Below are 18,757 nucleotides of genomic sequence, written 5' to 3' on the forward strand. Positions count from 1 at the left end.
CACAACACCAGGTTATAGTCCAACAGGTTTAATTGGAAGCACACTAGCTAGTGTGCTTCCAATTAAACCTGTTGGACTATAACCTGGTGTTGTGTGATTTTTAACTTCAATGTTGTGCATTCAAACTTTAGTCAAGCAATGTTATGAAATTAAATGCAATAATTCTGAGAATTAGTGAGCTAACATCAGGAATAATTATTAAACCTGCCAGCTTGCTGTCATAATCCAACAAGAACCAGGACCATCATTGCAGCACCACAGTGTCAGAGGTGTCATCTTTTGGATAAGGTATTTAATTAAGGGCTGTCCACTCTCATATGAAGGGTGCAAAAGATTGCATGACACGGATCTGTTCTGGTTAGCATCTATCCCAGCCCACATAACAAAATATCTATGTAGTCACAACATTGCCATAATGCTTTTGTGAGAGCTTCTGTGTGCAAATTGGCTGCTGCATTTCCTACATTAAAACAGTGATGCACTTCAAAACCATTTAATTGGCAGTAGAGCACTTTTAGCAGTTCAATGGTGGTAAACACAAGTTTCTGTCTAATTGGCTTACCTACAGCCTTCAGCAAAGCAAATGTGCTATTTTTACCGAGTAAACCTGACTCTGAACTTCACTCTGTGATTGGCCCTGAGTGTGCCTGGGGACACTGGGCAGTGTGATTTTGTCAAACTGTCCAGATCCCGAGAACAAATAAATCACAGTAACCTCTCATCTGGTACTGTCCCCTGGAGATCACGTGGATGTTGAATTCAATCACTCTCCCCGCTTTGTAGTTTGAAGATTAAGAAACTGTCATGTATAACAATACCACAGGAGGAATTATAATTTTGGTGGGATTGGAGTGGTAGAGAACAGACAGTCTGTCTGTCACATTCTCCATCTGGTCGCCTTTCCATTGATACACTACGGATAGTAGCTATTTGACCTCAAGAAGCATCACAACCACAGCTATTTCTGACCTCATGTGCATCAAGAGCAGGTTGCCGAATGATGATCACATTCTCTAAAACTCTCCTGCCTGACCAAAAACTAAGTGCAGCACTCTAACTCGTCAATGATTTAATCCCATCACTGAGACCAGAGTAATTTGATTGTCAAATAATTATATAGAAACAGAAACAGCAGGAACTGTGCAGCAGATGAGAATGTAACTTGAAATGACAATTATGTTACTCTGTGTGCACAGCTGTATTGTTGACTGGTAAAGGCAGAGGGTTAAATCCCCCAGGGGACTCTTATTTATATCCTTCAAATCCCACCATTATTTTGAAGGCCTTTTTTAAATCACCTCTAAATATAACAATGTTTGTGCAACTTGCTCTGGAGTTATTCTGGTATTTAACTTATTATTTTGTGACTGTAAATCCCAAAAGCCAAACAATAGGCTCCACATCTGCTTAGGCAAAAGTGAGGACTGCAGATGCTGGAAGCCAGAGTTTAGATCAGAGTGGTGCTGGAAAAGCACAGCAGGTCAGGCAGCATCTGAGGAGCAGGAAAATCGCCGGATGCTGCCTGACCTGCTGTGCTTTTCCAGCACCACTCTGATCTAAACTCCACATTTGCTGAGTTGAAGGTGATTAGTTTGCCATCAAGTCTGTAAAGGGAACACACCTCGATAATATGGCTTTACTGTTCTGCTGAATTAGCGATACATCATCGCAAACTTTCAGCACCATATCTTCCTTTCCAAAGATTATTGCTCAGAAGTGAACACACAATTCCAGGTGGGGCTCTAACCAAGGCTCTTTGAAACTGAAACATCACTTCTTCCCAATCTTCTCCAATACAGCAGTTATGATTCCAGTAATAAGATCACTGTATGATCATACCCCAACGTTCGCTTTATCGATACTCTCTGCCTCCTAACTCCCATTGTGATTCCCACAAATTGAATTTCCCCTTCAATGCTGTATTCAAACATTCCAGCAGGTGGTGCTGAGAAGCAGAAACCCAGCCTGATTTCCCCCCCTTCCAACCACTGGCACTGACACCAGACAAATCGCATAGACATTCCCTGCTGCCACTATATTTAAGTTCAGCTAACCCTGCACAGAACAAAGATGGAGGCTTGACCCTTTTACTGGTCAGTACATTCAGCAACTGAACCGAGGTGAAGAAAGGGAGGCATTTTAATTAGCTTTTACTGCACTGATCCTCCCTTTTCCTTCACTCTGCATCATGGTGTAGCTTTTCATTATATTCTGCTTTTACTATGCACAGTATAAATAGTGCACTGGTACTGTTTACCTTTCTGTTAAATCGAGACGCAGTTGGTGCCCATGAGGCAATGTAATAAGCTCCAGACCTGAGCTCACTCCCATCTGCTGCTTTATTTCTTCAGAAACGTTAAATATCCTAGCAACCTGGAAAGTTCAAAGTTCAAATTTATTAGTTGTAGACAGGAAATTGCCGTTTTATTAAAAGATTTATTTTTCAATGACTAATTATATTACCACTGAAATAAAGCCAAGTGTGACCATTCCCCAAGTCAATACCCTTGTTTCAAAATTCACTGGCCTGGCACAGAATTCGAGAGCAATAAGGGGATTTAAAAAACAATGTAATCCAAGCACTCAATTCTTGAAGTATTAGGAGGGGGGAAAAGAACAAGGAGATCAAATATGAAAAACACACAGGAACATAGGAAAGCTGACTAGGTAAAGTTATCCCTCAACAATGGAATTGCAGTTTCTCTTTGCAGCTTCTTAGTGTAAAAGGACAAAAAGTTCAAACACTCATGCCTGAATAATTTATACAAACTCACCATCACTTATTCATTTAAAAAAAACATGCAAATCAGAACAACATGTCAAAGATAAAAGGTTAGGAGTTACAGCACTAGAATCACAATGTGGCGACAAGTCCCTTTGGACCATCAAGTCTGCACTGACAAAACAAAAACTACTCAATCTACATTAGTCCCACATCCCAGCACTTGGCTCCTAGCCTTGAATATAATGATATGTTAATTGCTCATCCAAGTACTTTTTAGAAATTGTGAAGTTTTCCACCTCGACCCTTCTCCCAGGCAATGCATTCTCACCACCTTCTAAAGTGAAAAAGAATTTCCTCAAATCCCTCTAAACCTCTTGCCTTTCATCTTAAAATTATGGGGAAAATCTGCTTCCTATCCACCCTATCCATACCCCCATAATCTCATACACCTCAATCAGGTGCTCTTCCAATTTTCTCTACTCTAAAGTAAACAACCCATGCTTATCCAGCCTCTCTTCACAGCAAAACTGCTCCATCCCAGGGCAACATCCCAGTGAATCTCCTCTACACTCCCTTTAATGCAAACATATCCTTCCCAGAGTGCAGTGACCAGAACTTGGCCCAGTACTCCAGCTAACCAAAATCCTTTACAGCTTCAACACGCCACAACTGACAAAAGCGAGAATCCATATGCCTTCTTTACCAGCTATTAACCTGTCCTACAGCCTTCAGGGATCTGTGGACAGGCACACCAACATCTCTCTGCCCGCTGAGCTTTCTAGTGCCCTGCCATTCATTAATTACTGCCTTGTCTTGTTACTTCTTCCAAAGTGCCTTACATTTTACAGATTTAATGCCATCTGTCACATATCCTCCTGTAACCTAAGACTTGCTTCCTCACTGTCAACAACCTAACCAATTTTTGTGTGCACAAACTTACTTCTCATCACTCTCACATTTTCTTCTATATCATTTATATGTATCACAAACAATAAGGGATCCAGCACTCATACCACCAAGGCTGCTGTACATTGGCCTCTAGTCACTCAAACAGCCTTCGCCCAACACCCTGCCTCCTGTCACTGAGCCAATTTTAGATCCAAGTTGCCAAGATCCCCTGAATTTCCTGTGCTTTAACTTTCTTTCTCAGTAGCAGCTCCCAAGCACTGATGCCAGTTGTTATAAACCAGGCTTCCACATTCTGCTCAGTGACCATTCTGCTATAGTAGCTGCACACAGCTACATTTCAGACCACACATTAGCATGCCCTGCTCGGGGAGTTGGTGAAACCCCATCACTTCACTCTCAGCATGGACTTCACAACTGATGGGTTGCTTTCGAAATGCACTCGTTGTCCCTTATTGACAAACATAGCATCCATTTCACACACAACAAACTCCCCCAAACCAATGAGATCACTGAAGCTGCCGGGAATTGTGACTAAAAATGAATATTCATTCAAATTCAGGAGCACCTCCTCCATTCATCAAGACAGAATCCTTGCAACTTTTAACATCCACTTAAACAGGAAGGTGGGACCTTAAGATCCCTCTGTTAACATAACATTCTCCCAATGCTACAGTGAGATGTTAGTGTACATTACACATTCTGTGATTGTGAATCTAGAGCCTTCTGACTTAAAAACACAAATTGTACCACCAAACCAAACTGACACTTGTAGCATACAGATAAAAAATGTAGATAGCCCTTTACTTTGTAACTCATCTGTAAGTTTATGTTCTTGACTGATGAGCCCATATAAATTATTGTTGGAAGCTCCAAGTTAATGAATGTTAAATTTCAACACGTACTGAAAAGAACTGTGTGTCTGCAGATTATCTGGTTCTTATCCTATTGCTGATTGTGGGATCATTCTGTGCATGGTTTAGCTAATACCGTTCCTAAATGTTGCAATATGGTTGGGTCGATTATTAGCTATGAAGTCCTTTGGGATGTCCTTAGGTTCTGAAAGATGCTTTTTTAATTTCAGTCTGTGTCGGTTATAATTTAAAAGAGCTGATGTCCTTGCAGTATAATCTGGCATTATAACAGTGGAAAGACTGGTCAGCCATAAATTGAATGAACTCTTTGAAATAGTCTACTTTTATAGTATAACATTATATTAAAGTCCAGGCTCTGACAAGAGACAGTGCTGCATCAGGTCCACATTTTGTGCTTCCATTCACTGCTGTTAAATTTCCGCAATGCCAGTGGTTGAGGTCTGGATTTCAAAAGCTGCAATTATTTCCGTTCAAATCTATCATAATCCAATACAATGCCAGAACAAATTCTGAGGGCTGAATGGCCTACTTTTTTTTAAATTCCCAGTTACATTACAGATTGCTGACAATAGCAAGCAGTTAGAAACAAACAGTTTAGAATGTTTCCTATAATTTGAGGCTGGAATTTGAAACAAGGCCCATGCACAACGACTGAGCGCAGTGATTACTGATTTCATTTTAGTGGAAGCATTAGTCTATTGAATTTAACTGGGTTAGCACCTTCAATAAAATAGCACGAAGCATTTGTGCAATTATTACCACCAGCAGTTGCCAAGATTTAACTCCAAAGCTGTATTTCAAAGCATGTGGTATTAATAAGCTCGAGTCACCCAGAGAGAATGGGGAACATTCTGACTTTGTGCATTAGTCTAAGATGAATAACAGTGACTTGACATCACTCCATCTTGAATGGCAATAAAAACTGGGAGAGATGCAAATTACTGACTTGCAATCCTTCTGTTGTATGCATGTCAAAATTACCTCCATTGAATCCAAATGCTAAAATACCACAGGATATTCAACTTTGCTGTGGGTGTAACAGAGAGTTAGATACTGCTAAAAAACAGGAGATGAAAGTTGTAGATCAGCACTTATGCCAGAAAAATTTGCACTCACATTTGTGTCTAAAATGGAAGTTGTATCAAAATGCATAAAATTTGATCCATTTGGTAAAATATACTTATTACATACAGAAGTCAGGAATTTCCAAATTTACCTTCAGGATAAACAAAGGTAGAGAATTTTCAGGGATTTGCTGTGTTTGGTCCTCACTGGGTTTTTCCAGCCAATGGGTGTCTGTTTGGCAACTATATTTGGGCTGCCATATTTTCATACATATATAAACAAGGCAAATATATTGCCCTGTATTTCCTAGCAAACCTTTAGTGAGGGGTGCTTGCCTACCCCTAGTGGGCACAGAAGACTTTTTAAGATGAAATAGCCTTGAGGCCTGTGTCAGCTACTGACTAGCTCTGCTACAGGTGGACAACTTTGCAAGACAAGGCATGTAATCCGTATGACTGAAATATTAACTGATCAGTCACTGTAAGCCAGTAGACCAGTGGCTTCAGTTTGGAGTTGCCCTTGAACCATGCAGAGATTATAGCCAAGGATTTTCTACGTTGAGCCTTTCACGATGTATTTCATCATGACCCTGGAGTGTGGCATTGTGAACACACCCAGAGGGCACCTTTCTGTTACTGGTCTGTGCCAATCATCTCTCCGCCTCTGGGGGTTGTCAACACTGTGTGGCCACTCTTCCAAGTCAGCAGATAGTAGCCTTGACTACAGTTCTCTCAGCAGTGGACCCCCAGCTGGAAATGCTGGAAGATCCCAGCTATGTCCATTCTACTGAATTTTCTTCTCCAACTATCCCACCATCATCCTGCAGATAATGGAGTGGCGCTTCTTGAATGGTTAAGTACAACAGTGAATCCTGCATTGTTAGACACCTGAACGGCCACATTCTTTCGATCTGTCTATTCTTCATCCTAAGCGACACCAAGCAGCCTTTACACCAATGCTTGAATAAACCTTCAGTTTTGGGAAGTTTGAAAAATAGATCATTACGAAAAGGCAAACGGCTGAAAGTATTTAACCAAACTGATTCTACCTTTGAGGACATTTTGCCATTGTTCCGATGTTACAGTTACATTTGAGAGTCAGATCATTTACTGGAGAGACAGCCACCATTGAACACTTGAATTTCAGCTAATTGGCAATAAAGGAAAGGAATCACTTTTTCTCAGAACAGGGCTGAAGTGGGATACTTGATCAGACGACTGTTAGTGTGCTGAGTTTACCTCCCCCGCCACTACGTGTTTCTGTTCTGAAAACGTTATTAATTACAAACATTGTGTTTTAATTATCTGTTTCTCCAAACTCAGCATTTCAGTGGGATGAACCACTCGGAGCTGGATACTGTTAGGCTCACAGCATGTCGAAAATGCCAATGTCTGCATGGACTGATTCTCTATCACTGTAAACTTCCTGGGAAGCTTTGTGCCTGAAAACTAATCAGGGAGCTATTTGTGACACAAAAATTACTATAAATATCACTGTTTCAAAGATAAACCTATATCTACTCCCTTCTATGGAGAATTGGCAAGTGTTCTGCCTGCGCAGCAGACTGCTCTTACATTTTGTTACCTACATTAGCAGGGGTCATGTGAGATTCAACTCTTCCCTATTCAGAAAACCCTACCTAGGGTGGCACGGTGGCTCAGTGGTTAGCACTGCTGCCTCACAGCGCTAGGGGCCCGAGTTCTATTCCAGCTTCAGACGACTGTCTGTGCGGAATTTGCATATTCTCCCCGTGTCTGCGTGAATTTCCTCCGTTTTCCTCCCACAGTCCAAAGATGTGCAGGTTAGGTCAATTGACCATGCTAAATTGCCCATAGTGTTCAGAGATGTGTAGGTTAGGGGTAAAAGTAGAGTAATGGGGAAAGGGTTTGGGTGGGATACTCTTTGGAGGGTTGGTGTGGACTTGTAGGGCCGAAGGCCCTGTTTCCACACTGTAGGGAATCTAAAAGAAAAGAAACAGCAAACCATTATCTACAGGATATTTGAAGGAGAAGTTTCCTACATGCTACTGTTTCATCATGTCTAAACAATCTGCACTGGTTGTTGGGGAGGGGAATGATTTATACAAGAGTTTTTGATTTACCCACTGGAATATGGATTAGTGAAAATCACAGGTAAAGTGGACATATTATGCTGGAGTATATGGACACTGGGCTCTGGCCTTTAAAAGTGGGAGCACAGCCTACACACCTCAGAGATGGGAACAAGCAGGTCAGAAAAAAGATGCATTTGGCCCACTCACTTAACTCTCAGGTAGCTTCACTCCATGTGTTATCAGTCCATTTAAGGAACCTTGCAGGATCCTCTGGGGCAAACAGCAAAAACAAGGCAGCAGCGCATGGCGAGATACAAAGGAAACAGAATGTTCCCATTTCTGAATCTCTAAGTGAATGAATAACTCCAGAGTGTCTGCGCCAGGCATCAGTTGTGTCAACCGGAGGGAGTTGCAGTGGGACTGAATAGCAAATCTTTCCCACCACCCCATTCCAGAATTGATGGACAACACTGTGGATGACCATTTTTTCAGTCTTAGAAAACATCCTGTGCTGATTATGCACTGCACGAGTAAGTTAAAGTGTTTTCTAAAGCATGCCACCAATAAATACTATTGGTTTCCAAATGTCATGCCTTACAGTCAGTTAGATATCAGGGAGCAATGCACTGACCTATCAGTTTATTTATTAACACTTTCCACCAGCTACTTCACACTCTGAAGGATTCACACAGCGGTTGCCTGTACTGTTTGATACGCGTCCAATATCCTGCTTATCCGACTTATGTGATGTGGTTGCCCCTCCCAGGAAACATTTTCTCATTTAATTCTAAGAATACAAAGGGGGTTTATACACTTCAATGTTCTTACGTCTTGCAAAAGGATCTAACAAAAGGTGTTACATTTGGGCTTTGTAGTGATTCCAACTGTTGTAAAAAATAATAGAAGCATCAGATAGAAAATGTCAGATACTTTCCACAATGAGGATTTCAGTGATTGACCTCAAAATGATCAGCATACTCGTCATTCCTTCATCTACCATCACTGTGTCCCTAACTCCTGTATTCATACAACCCACAACCAATGGGGGCAAATTATTTTAAAATTATCATACAAATGACATCTTCTTGAAAACATCCAGCTGACACTTTATGCAGCCTTCCTGACTCGCAGAGTGTTGCATTTAATACTTGAACATGTAACTGGTAAAGTTAGATACAATTATGCAACTTTACAAATCTATGATGTGAACTGTAACACAAATTCTTACCTGGCAGTCCACTTTAAGGATGTGCTTGGCAATAGTTGAAGGGTCATTATTGGCAAACAGTTCTTTAACACGTCTGATCACCCACGTTTCTAAGGGCTTGTTGTCAGGGTGAAGCAGTTTGGATTTGAAGTCATTGGGTTTAAAGCAAGAGATGTTCCCAAGGGAGGGTGCAATGAAGACTGGATCACTGGCCTTTTCCTCATCTTCAGCAGAAGAGACTGTGAACTGGAATGGGCTCTCGTCCGAAATGCTGAGGACTGAGTTGGCTCTTTGGAAGGAGATCTTTGCTGCTTCCTCAGTGTTTAGTCTTTCTACAAAGCTGTCAGGCTGGAATAAGTATGGGTCTGTCCCGGCCTGCTCCACTGAGGCATCATCTTTTAGTTCAGTATAATGACTGCCCCTTTCTGGGCTACCAGCACTCATCTTACCGTACTTGCCTCTATCAGAGTTGTTCATTAATGAAGGGGCATGCGGCATTCTCAGTGAGGATACCTTGCTGGGCTTTGGAGGTGGTTTGGGGTAGAGTTGACTATCAGACCCTCTCAGTGCTTCCCCCGCTTGAAATTCCAAAGTGGGGCTTCGGGTGAATGTTGGGCTGAGAGCAGGCTCACTGCCTGTTCGAAACACTTGGGGCTTGATACATGCAGTTCCCTCCATTACTTTATGCTGCTGTTGCTGAGGTCGGTGCGGTAGCTGTTGTTGCTGTTGTTGGAGCGGAGCTTTCATTCCTGTGAGTAAATAAGAAATGGTGCAGTAGATTAGGATCCACTAACAGTCAGTGTTAGCTCCAGCTCAAAGGATGCCAGTGTGCCTCTGAGTCAGACATTGCAGGGGGTACAAAGAGAGTGCTACAGTGTCACATCTGCTGGGTTAGGGCTGAAATTTTCTACCCATCTGCCCTCAAAGGTGGACATTAAAAAAATCCAAAGCACTATTTCAAAGAAGAGAGGGGAACTATTGTACAAATTCAGATTCTTCCTTCTGTGAGATTTACAGAAATTTCCCATTTTAGGAAAGAGATAGATTCCTGAAACCCACTACTTAAAACAAAGCAGATTTTCCCATTATGATTGCATGTAATATCAGGCAATGCATTCCCAATTCAAGATTTTTTTTGAGCCCAATACATCAGCTCGAAGTAAACAAAATACCATGTAAATAGATCTTTTACTATTCCAATAATGCAGCAAAGAGCCAAAGTGAAGGTGCTTCTTTCCCCTGACTACTTTAAAATGAAATCACAAAATACATCCTCACAACGTAGTCGGTATATATTTGCAAGATTGATTTCTCCACTGCAGTTAATTTGTTTTATCCCTAAAAGTGACCTGTCAGTGCTGGGAAGACCAAAACCTGTACTGAAAGTTTGAGAGAATGGGGAAGCAACCTATTTGGAGATTCAGCCAGCTGGTAGGTATGCAGACTGTTACCAAAAGACTTTTGCACTCTGTTCCCAAAATACTTTACAATGCGATAAGACGGTATTGGTGAATAAACGAGTAGTAATTTTTTAAACTACTTAATAACGAACCTGCTCCATTTGACACTACTTAAAAGGGGAGCATTGCTGCATTTAAAAATTACAGGCGAATGTTTGACTTGCATTAAACATTTCGGTTCTGTAACTGGTATACAAGGCAACAACTATAATATGAACATCTACTAGTGTTAATTATGGAAGGACAGCAGACACAGGTTAATTCACCAAGAAATGGCTCAAATGATAAAACACCAAAACTTTGCTCGCTACTTTTGGTACAATATTGAAGCAACAGTGACCACTGAATAAGGTAAGAAACTCGGTAAACACGGCACAGGCATTTTAAAATGAGGAACAAAAAGCTTCAATGTCTTTCTATTGTAAAGTCTTTGAAGATGGGACTGATTCAAACTCACCCAAAGGAAGGTAACTTTCCGATTGATGAGATTTCAAGGGTAGGCGTCTATCCTGGACATAGTCAAGACTTGCAGGCTGGCTCCCACTCTTGTCTTTATTCCTATTGTGACAGAGAAAAGAAAAGCTTTTAAAAACCTGTAAATCTATCACCAGATGGTGCTTTAAACATTTGCCGATCTAATGCATAGAGATACAAGTACTTTTTGGCAGAATCCTTCCTTTGCTGACACCTTATGTACTTGGACAGTGCCAAGTACAGGCACCTGAAGACAAAAGGGACTGCTAAACTACCTAGAAGAACATAAATATACTGAATCGCCATGTTATAACTGAAGGAATTCCACATAGGATGTAAAGCAAATATCGGGATGGGAAGAAGAAACCATCAACTTAACCTGGTGTACATACTCACTTAAAACAGCTCCAGGGACATTTAATCCCCAAGGTCAAAGATGGGAAAGTGACGTCATTTTAAAATGCTACAGCGATACAATTTTTTTCAAGGACAAAGGTCGCACACATAATGTTGGAAACGACTGGAAAAGTAGAGAGTCAATAATTAACACACAGTAGTCTGGTTTTAACTGGACTATACAGGGGATTATACAAATGAGGTATGTATGAGCTTCCTTGTACAAAAGTGAATTGAGAAGCTGATGGTAAAGAACTGGACAGGAAGAGCCCTGGCAATAAATAGTTTCGCCTGTTCACTTAGCTTGAGGTAATAAACTCGAATTCATCAAGACCATGAAGAGCACAAGCTGTCCTGTTTCATTTCAATTCTATCAGTTTTATTTGTTACATTTCTTAATGGTCTTATATACAAAGGTGCTAAACAGAGCTTGATGATCTTAAAAACCTTTCACACTTTCCCAACTGGTCTAAGCAAAGAAAACAGTATAATTAATAAAATTGCTGAAAAAGAGAGAAATGCCATCTGGCACTCGCCCGGACTATTGGAAGAGGGGAAGGGGTGCTGAATCTCATGCTGTAAAATTCCTTTTCCCATGCAGTATAAATTATTGTTCCTTTTGGAATTTGGTACTCTTGCGTCTGTCCTGAGGAGTGCAAAATGAAAAGCTTCAATAGAATGTCTCGTTTCTCAGCAATACTCCAGTGGCTGTTAATAAATATCTTTCACTTGGAAGGTTTGAGACACCATCAAATAAAAGAGGAAGAAAAATGTTCAAGGACACAGGGGAAGAGAAGGCAAATTGGACTAGAGTAGATAGCCTAATTTTATTAATTTTGTCCTATTGTGTTAGGAGCTCCACTTCTACTCATAATAATATGGGACCTTCATAGGGGTAGTTTGGTAGCAGTTCCCCAACCCCTGACCGCTTGAAGTCCCGATGAAGGGTCATGTCCGAAACGTCAACTCTCCTGCTTCTCAGATGCTGCCTGACCTGCTGTGCTATTTCCAGCGCCACACTCTATCTATACTGACTGTTCAGCATCTGCAGTCCCCACTATCTCCCACTTGTCATTCTCAGCAAGCCATCTGCTGATTGTGCATCTCAATTCCCCACTACTTCCTCCACCACCCCTCACTGCCTACTGCTAAAACTGGGACTGCAGAGGAGGGACAGGTGGTGGTGGTGGGTTGGGGGTGGAGGGGGGAGGCATGACCAATGAGAACACTGTCTGCACGGTGCATCCACTTAACATCGATCTCATGAAGCCAAACACAACAAATCCCAAACAGGAAACCATTCAAATGTCCAACCAGCAACACAGTTTCTTTAAGTGGAAAGCTCGTTTGGTGGCTATGTTTAAAATACACAGGGTTATTTTTATACTGGATTTTTAAAAGCTACCTCTGTGCCAATTGCTGTTCTGAGAGTTTTAACCCTGAACTAAAAAGGTAGTGGAGTACTCCTCATCAAAGCCAGCAGAAAGTCTCCGCACATCATGCAGTGCAGCTGTCAGATTAAATTTTATATATTGCTGTTAAACAGGGAAAAATCTCTAACTTAAATCTTAATTTTTTTATTCATTCGCGGAATCAAGCATTGTTGACCATGTCAGCATTTATTGCCAATCCCTAATTGCCCAGGAGTCGGTTAAGAGTCTATCAAGTTGCTATGGGTCTGGAGTTACATGTAGACCAGACCACGTAAGGGTGGCAGTTTCCTTCCTTAAAGGACATAAGTGAACATAGGTTTCTCTGACAAAAAAAAAATTGGATTCATGGTCATCATTAGACTCCTAATTCCAGATTTTTATGGAATTCAAATTCCACCATCTGCCGTGGCGAGATTTGAACCTGGGTCCCCGGACCAAGGTCTCCAGATTAACAGTCCAGTCACAATACAACTCAGCCATCACCTCCCTTTAATTTGCTGTGGTTAATGAATTATTTCTATCCAGACACCTACCTCAAAAGGTTTCCAGCTGGCAGAATCCGCTCTTGACTAGGCCTGTTTGATACGTTCAAGCTCAGACGTTTTTCTGTGTCCAGTTTTCCATCCGGTGTGCTGCAGACCTGTTGCCTGACGGGAGCAGCTGGCCCGTATTTCTCCTCCACACACCTCAACGGCAGAGTCCGATTTATGGGCTGGAAAATGATGGCCCCGACCTGCTCGAAGATGGGTTTGCGGTTCCCCACATAGCACCTGACCAGAGCGGGGATGCTGTCAAAGCTGTCCCGCTCAAACTGGTACTGCAGGCGGCTGTAGCCTTCGTTCAGCCTGACAACCACTCTGTTGATCTTGAAATGGTGAGGGGTGTCCTTCCACTGACAGGTCAACACCTGGTTGCCAGGGCTGGAGAGAGATTCACGGATGAGGAAGTCTCCATCCCTCTGAATCAGGGACTCTGCAACCTTCAAACAGAAACACAGTCAGCAGGACTCAGGAGCATGTGCCTGTTGAATTCACTCTCTATCCATCGTAACAACACTGAGTATTCAAGAACCTTATAGTTTGATCAATATTTCATATCCAGTGGTCAACCAAACCAAATGTAATATAAGGAACAGCAAGAGGCCATTCAACTCCTCAAAATTGCCCCCACAATTCAATGTAATCATGGCTGGTTTGTTCCTCAAATCCATTTACCTTTAAATTAAAGAACTGTTGATGCTGGAAATCAGAAACAAAAACAGAAATTGCTGGAGAAACTGTGGAAAGCAGAGTTAACATTTCAGGATCGGTAACCCTTCTTAAGAACTGATTTCAGCTCGGAAAAGGTTGATGTATCTGCTGAAGATGGGGTGGGGAGAGGAGTAAATGAGAGCTGGAAATGGAGCCCAGTGAGAGAGGAAAACCGTTGGACAGTCAAAAGTATGGATAAAGGTCAGGCTGGGAGAATCAATAGCTGCTAACGGGGAACCTAGTAGCTGATGGATCAGCACTGCCCTACACTGGCTCAGTGCTGCCTTGCCCCCCAGTTCCATTTATTCCTCTAGCTCATTCAACGTTCTACCATGAAACGTTTACTTTGTGTTGCCACACTCCAGGGCAAATATATATCCTTCCCTTGTACCAGTGCAGCAAGTGGAGTACAGCGGGGTCTCTTTTTAAGTCTCGTGTAATTAAACACAAGAGATACATCCAGAGATTCATTTTCAATTCAAAATGATTGTGTATTACATGCGCTGCTCAATCTCCATTTGTACATTTTATTCAGGGGACATCAGATTCCCAAACACTGGACCAAATTGCCTAGCTCAAATATTACCAGAATGCCCAGTCTGCTCCCCCCACCCCAACTCCATCTCTGACCAGCACCATCTGCAGAGGAAACAGTCTCTCCAAATCAGTCTGATTGAATCCTTGTTCCATATCCCAATCACAGCTACTATGTCTCCACTAGACTCCAACATAAGACAGAAGGCTTCGGGCCAGTTTTACACATATTACACATGTAAGTTGGTGATGTTGCGTTGGCTGAGAGCAATTCTTTCAGCACCAGCTCAAACTCTGGCACCTCCTGATCAGTGCAAATGGGAGACTGGAGGGGTAGAACTCATCTCTCTAGTAATGGTAAACTGGATGTTATTATACTGGCTGGTCAGGATGCTCTATGCCTACTGAGGTCAATAGAAGGAAGTGTCAGGCAGGGATTAAAAAGAGTACTCAATGTAACAAAGTCTGTGTAGTCTCCTGACAAAGACCAATTCCATCCCAGCAATTCACTAAGTCTCCTTTAGATGGAACCTGCAAGTTTCTCTCCAAGCCACTCACCTCTTCATTTGTAAATTTATCACTGTACCTTCAGTGTCACTGGATCAAAATTCTAGAATTCCCTTCCTAATGGCATTGTGGGTCTACCCCACAGCACATGGACTGCAGTGGTTCAAGAAGGCAGCTCACCCCCACCTTCTCAAGGGCAACTCAGAACGGGCAAGAAACACTGGGCCCAGCCAGCGACACCCACTCCCGTGAAAGAATTCAAGCAAGAACAATTGTGAAGGCTTCGAATATGATGCTTATAAGATAAAAAGGCAATGTTGATTTAATGTGATCATGTTTTTTTCATTTATAAACCAGCACACAGCATTGTGAAATCAGGGCTCTGGGGAAAATGATCTCATTGCTTGTATTGAAATAATCAGTGTTAAATGATACTATAAAGTCTAGACTGACTCAAAACCATATGGGATCTCTGGAGGAATCCCATGTAGGAAACATTGTCTCATTTCTGCACTAATTTCTAGCAGCTCAGGTCTGACTATTCAAGGAAAGTGAACAACCACAGCTCAAAGGAAAATAAATGGCATGGTCCAGATCAAACCAAGCAATGTTCAGCAGCATTACCTTCCTGGGAATTTGGCCGTGGTACCAGGCATGACTTCGTAGATCTTCACTGTTTAACTTCAGTTCTTCCTCCAGCTCCTTTTTCAGTTTCTCAGGTGTTGAGTCCATTATGTACCTGTCCTTAGAGAACTGAAAACAGAACAGCAGAAACAAAGAGTCTGTCAAAATCCCTCCAGCCAGTCCTTGCTCTGTTACCCAAAGGTAACGGCTGCACACTTCATTTAGATTCACTCACTGAACCTACTTGGAGTTCAAAAGCATATTTGGCCGTGATTTCCATTTTCCAGCTGGTCTTTTTAATTTCAAATCAATAGCAGCAGGAGATGAATTACACTGGTCACACTGTTCACGCCGAGCAGTTAGAAATACCCTTGCTTCAATCAAGCTAACACTGTAATGACTCTGCTAACCTACAGGAAAGAGTGTTCTCCCAAACTGCTAATGATGCATTTTATTTGTTTTTATTGATCTAATGATATTTAGTTACAAAAAATTAATTTCCGTCACTGCATTATTTTATGAGCTAGGAGAAGCTCTGTACACAGCTCTCAAAAATTCACCTCATAAAGGTTTATTTTTCCATGAGTAACTCTGATTGTGACAGTTGCCTGGAGATATAACAACTGAGCTATGTATCCACCCTCTCACTTTCTAATCCCGTGGGACAAAGATAAGAAGCAGAAAATAAATATGAAAGACTAAAAGGCACATGCAAACCCTTGAGCTAATGTTGAGTATGTGAATGAGGGTATACACAAACATTTGTGTTGATATCTGTGTGTGTGTGTGGCTCTGTGGTCTACTTTGCCATTGAGCATTATGAGCGATTCTGATTCCTAATGCAACTTCCTCTCCATTAATATCAGTTTAATGAGCTGATAATTCACTTACATTTAATTATTAGTTCAACAAAACACCAGTGTGGACCACTGTTTGCCTTGTTATCATTATTCACTTGTCACTCCATCTCTGCTTTCATACTCATTAACATAGTGCATTCATGAGTTACCTCATCTCTGTCACTGCCTATGTCTCACCTTTTCATAAACGTAGAGCTCAGCATCACTATTTGCAAGAACAAAGTAAACTTTCTATCCCGAATATTTTTCAAATATTGTTTTCCTCATGGAAGGAACCGTAGTATTTCTGCACCTTTGATCTCATCCTGGATGCATTTGATTTTATGCTCAACTCCTTGTAGCTTCATCAGTTTAAAAAGACCGCACTTTGCCAAGCACCACAGATTCCAATCCAGCACCATTCCGTCATTATTTGTCTACACTATAAATCAATGCACTTCAAAATATTCTTTACAAGTGCTTAAGCATGGCGAGGATTTTCTGAAAGATGTGACAACATTCTAAAAGCACAAGCCTTTCCATCTTGATTGTAGTTCTGGAGTCGGAAACGGGCAGGTAAGTAGGGCACCAGCTGGGTAACGAGCCAAGTGCCAGGTGGGTTGGGTGCCAGCCAACCTTCCCTGTAAGCTCTGCAGCCACTGGGAATCTCTGTGAATTGATTGGTCAATGATTGCTTCTGCTTTCGGATGTTGCTGTCACGCAGTAAAAAAAATTACAAGGAACACTGCTACCAGCTTGGTTTGAGGGGTAGGGTACCAAGTGGTTAGGATGCCAGATTGTGAGGTGGTAAGGGAACCAGGTAAGTAATGCAGAGGTAAAAACAATGACTGCAGATGCAAATCAGTCCAGAGCAGGGAAACAGAGGGCACAAGAGAAAAGGGCAGTGGCTCTGGAGAGGGCGAAAGAGGTCGGGGAAGGAGGAGCGGGAAAAAGGGGGAAGCAGCAAGCATGGGGCAGCAGGAGCAAGTGGCATGGCAACGGAGATGGGCTCTGGGACAGTGGAGAATGATGGACAAATCCCGGGAGATGACATGGAGTTAGGTCAGGAGCAGGTGGAAGAGATGGTGGGTGGTCAGGTCCAGTTAGGGTTTGGGGGTGGTGGAAGGAGCCTATGGGGCGGGAGGGTGTATCTGGGGGTGTGCACGAGATAAGTATAGGACCTGCTGAATATTTACTCTGGAGTTAAATCAAGGGCTGAACCTTACCTTTACCGGAAAGTGCGAGTCATGTCGAGTTTGAGTGAGCGATTCTTGCTGTACCTCACCAAACCCACCACTTTAATTACTGTTTGAGCTCGCGTAATGAGAATCACATTTGATTTCGGGGAGTCAGTGTGGGCAGGGACCTGGAGGGCAGCATTGGTTTTCCATCAGGAAGGGAGTGTGATACCAGGCCATGCCAGCCTGCTCCAAGGTTCTTACCTGGGTTAGAGCTGTCTCAGATGTCTGTAGGACACCCAGCACTACAGGAAGGAGCTCAATGTCCTTCTGTACTTTGTCAGGGCAAGTGCCACCATCTTCTGTAGATACCTTATACTGACCCTATCTCTGCTACTATACCCTACCATTCTCACTATTACCTGCAACATCTTCCTCATTCACTCTCACCCACCCCAACTACCAGATACCACTAATCCCCATAACCTGCGCATTGCCTGCTCACTTGCTCAGGAAATCCCCTCACCTGCACCAACAGTAATATCTATGCCACCCACTTTCACCTCCCTCAATTCCTGACTCTCCCTCCTTCAGGAGGAAAAGAGCATCTGGCTGGGCAGAAATTATTGCGAGGAAATTTCCACCTTTCACACAATTTCTTCAAAGTGTGCTACAATGGAAATTCCACATGGTTCCCTATGCACACCTCCCACCTCTGCTGGAGTATGGCCATCAGAAAATCCAGACCAATGAATGAAATTCTGCAGGTTCTCCCAGTCTCCACCATAACATTCCCATACTTATCCCCAAGGAAAATAATGCAGTCAACAGATTTTAAAATGGGTTTTTTGCATACAGTCATACAGCACAGGAACAGACATATCGATCCAATTCATCCATGCTGACCAGACATCCCAATCTGACCTAGTCCCTTTAAACCCTTCCTATTCATAAACCCATCCAGATTACCTTTTAATTATTGTAACAGTACCCGCCTCCACCAGTTCCAGACACGCACCACCCTCTGCGTGAAAAAGTTGTCCCTTTGCTCCTTTTTAAATCTTTTCCCTCTCACCTTAAACCTATGCCCTCTAGTTTTGGAGCTCCCACTCATGGTAAAAGACTTTGGTTATTCGCTCTATGATTTCATAAACCTCTATAAGGTCAGCCCTCAGTGTCTGCTGAAGCGACATTTATGACTGTGGGGAAAACCTTGGAATTTCCTGCCTAT

At 42.3% G+C, this 18,757-nt stretch overlaps 1 protein-coding gene across 3 annotated transcripts in view; it reads right to left on the bottom strand.

Moving 5' to 3' along the window:
* The window catches only part of bcar3 (BCAR3 adaptor protein, NSP family member), a 116,902-nt gene that overhangs the window by 12,277 nt on the left and 85,868 nt on the right, over window positions 1-18,757 (bottom strand). For all 3 annotated transcript variants that reach the window (XM_043698829.1, XM_043698831.1, XM_043698830.1), the window contains 5 exons: window positions 15,510-15,638; window positions 13,128-13,573; window positions 10,749-10,849; window positions 8,853-9,580; window positions 2,258-2,373 (listed from right to left, as the gene is read on the bottom strand). In XM_043698829.1, coding sequence (XP_043554764.1) covers window positions 2,258-2,373; window positions 8,853-9,580; window positions 10,749-10,849; window positions 13,128-13,573; window positions 15,510-15,638 — 1,520 coding nt within the window. The remainder of the gene's footprint in view (window positions 1-2,257; window positions 2,374-8,852; window positions 9,581-10,748; window positions 10,850-13,127; window positions 13,574-15,509; window positions 15,639-18,757) is intronic.

The sequence above is a fragment of the Chiloscyllium plagiosum genome, chromosome 11 (assembly GCF_004010195.1).
Source record: "Chiloscyllium plagiosum isolate BGI_BamShark_2017 chromosome 11, ASM401019v2, whole genome shotgun sequence".
Taxonomy (NCBI): Eukaryota; Metazoa; Chordata; class Chondrichthyes; order Orectolobiformes; family Hemiscylliidae; genus Chiloscyllium; species Chiloscyllium plagiosum.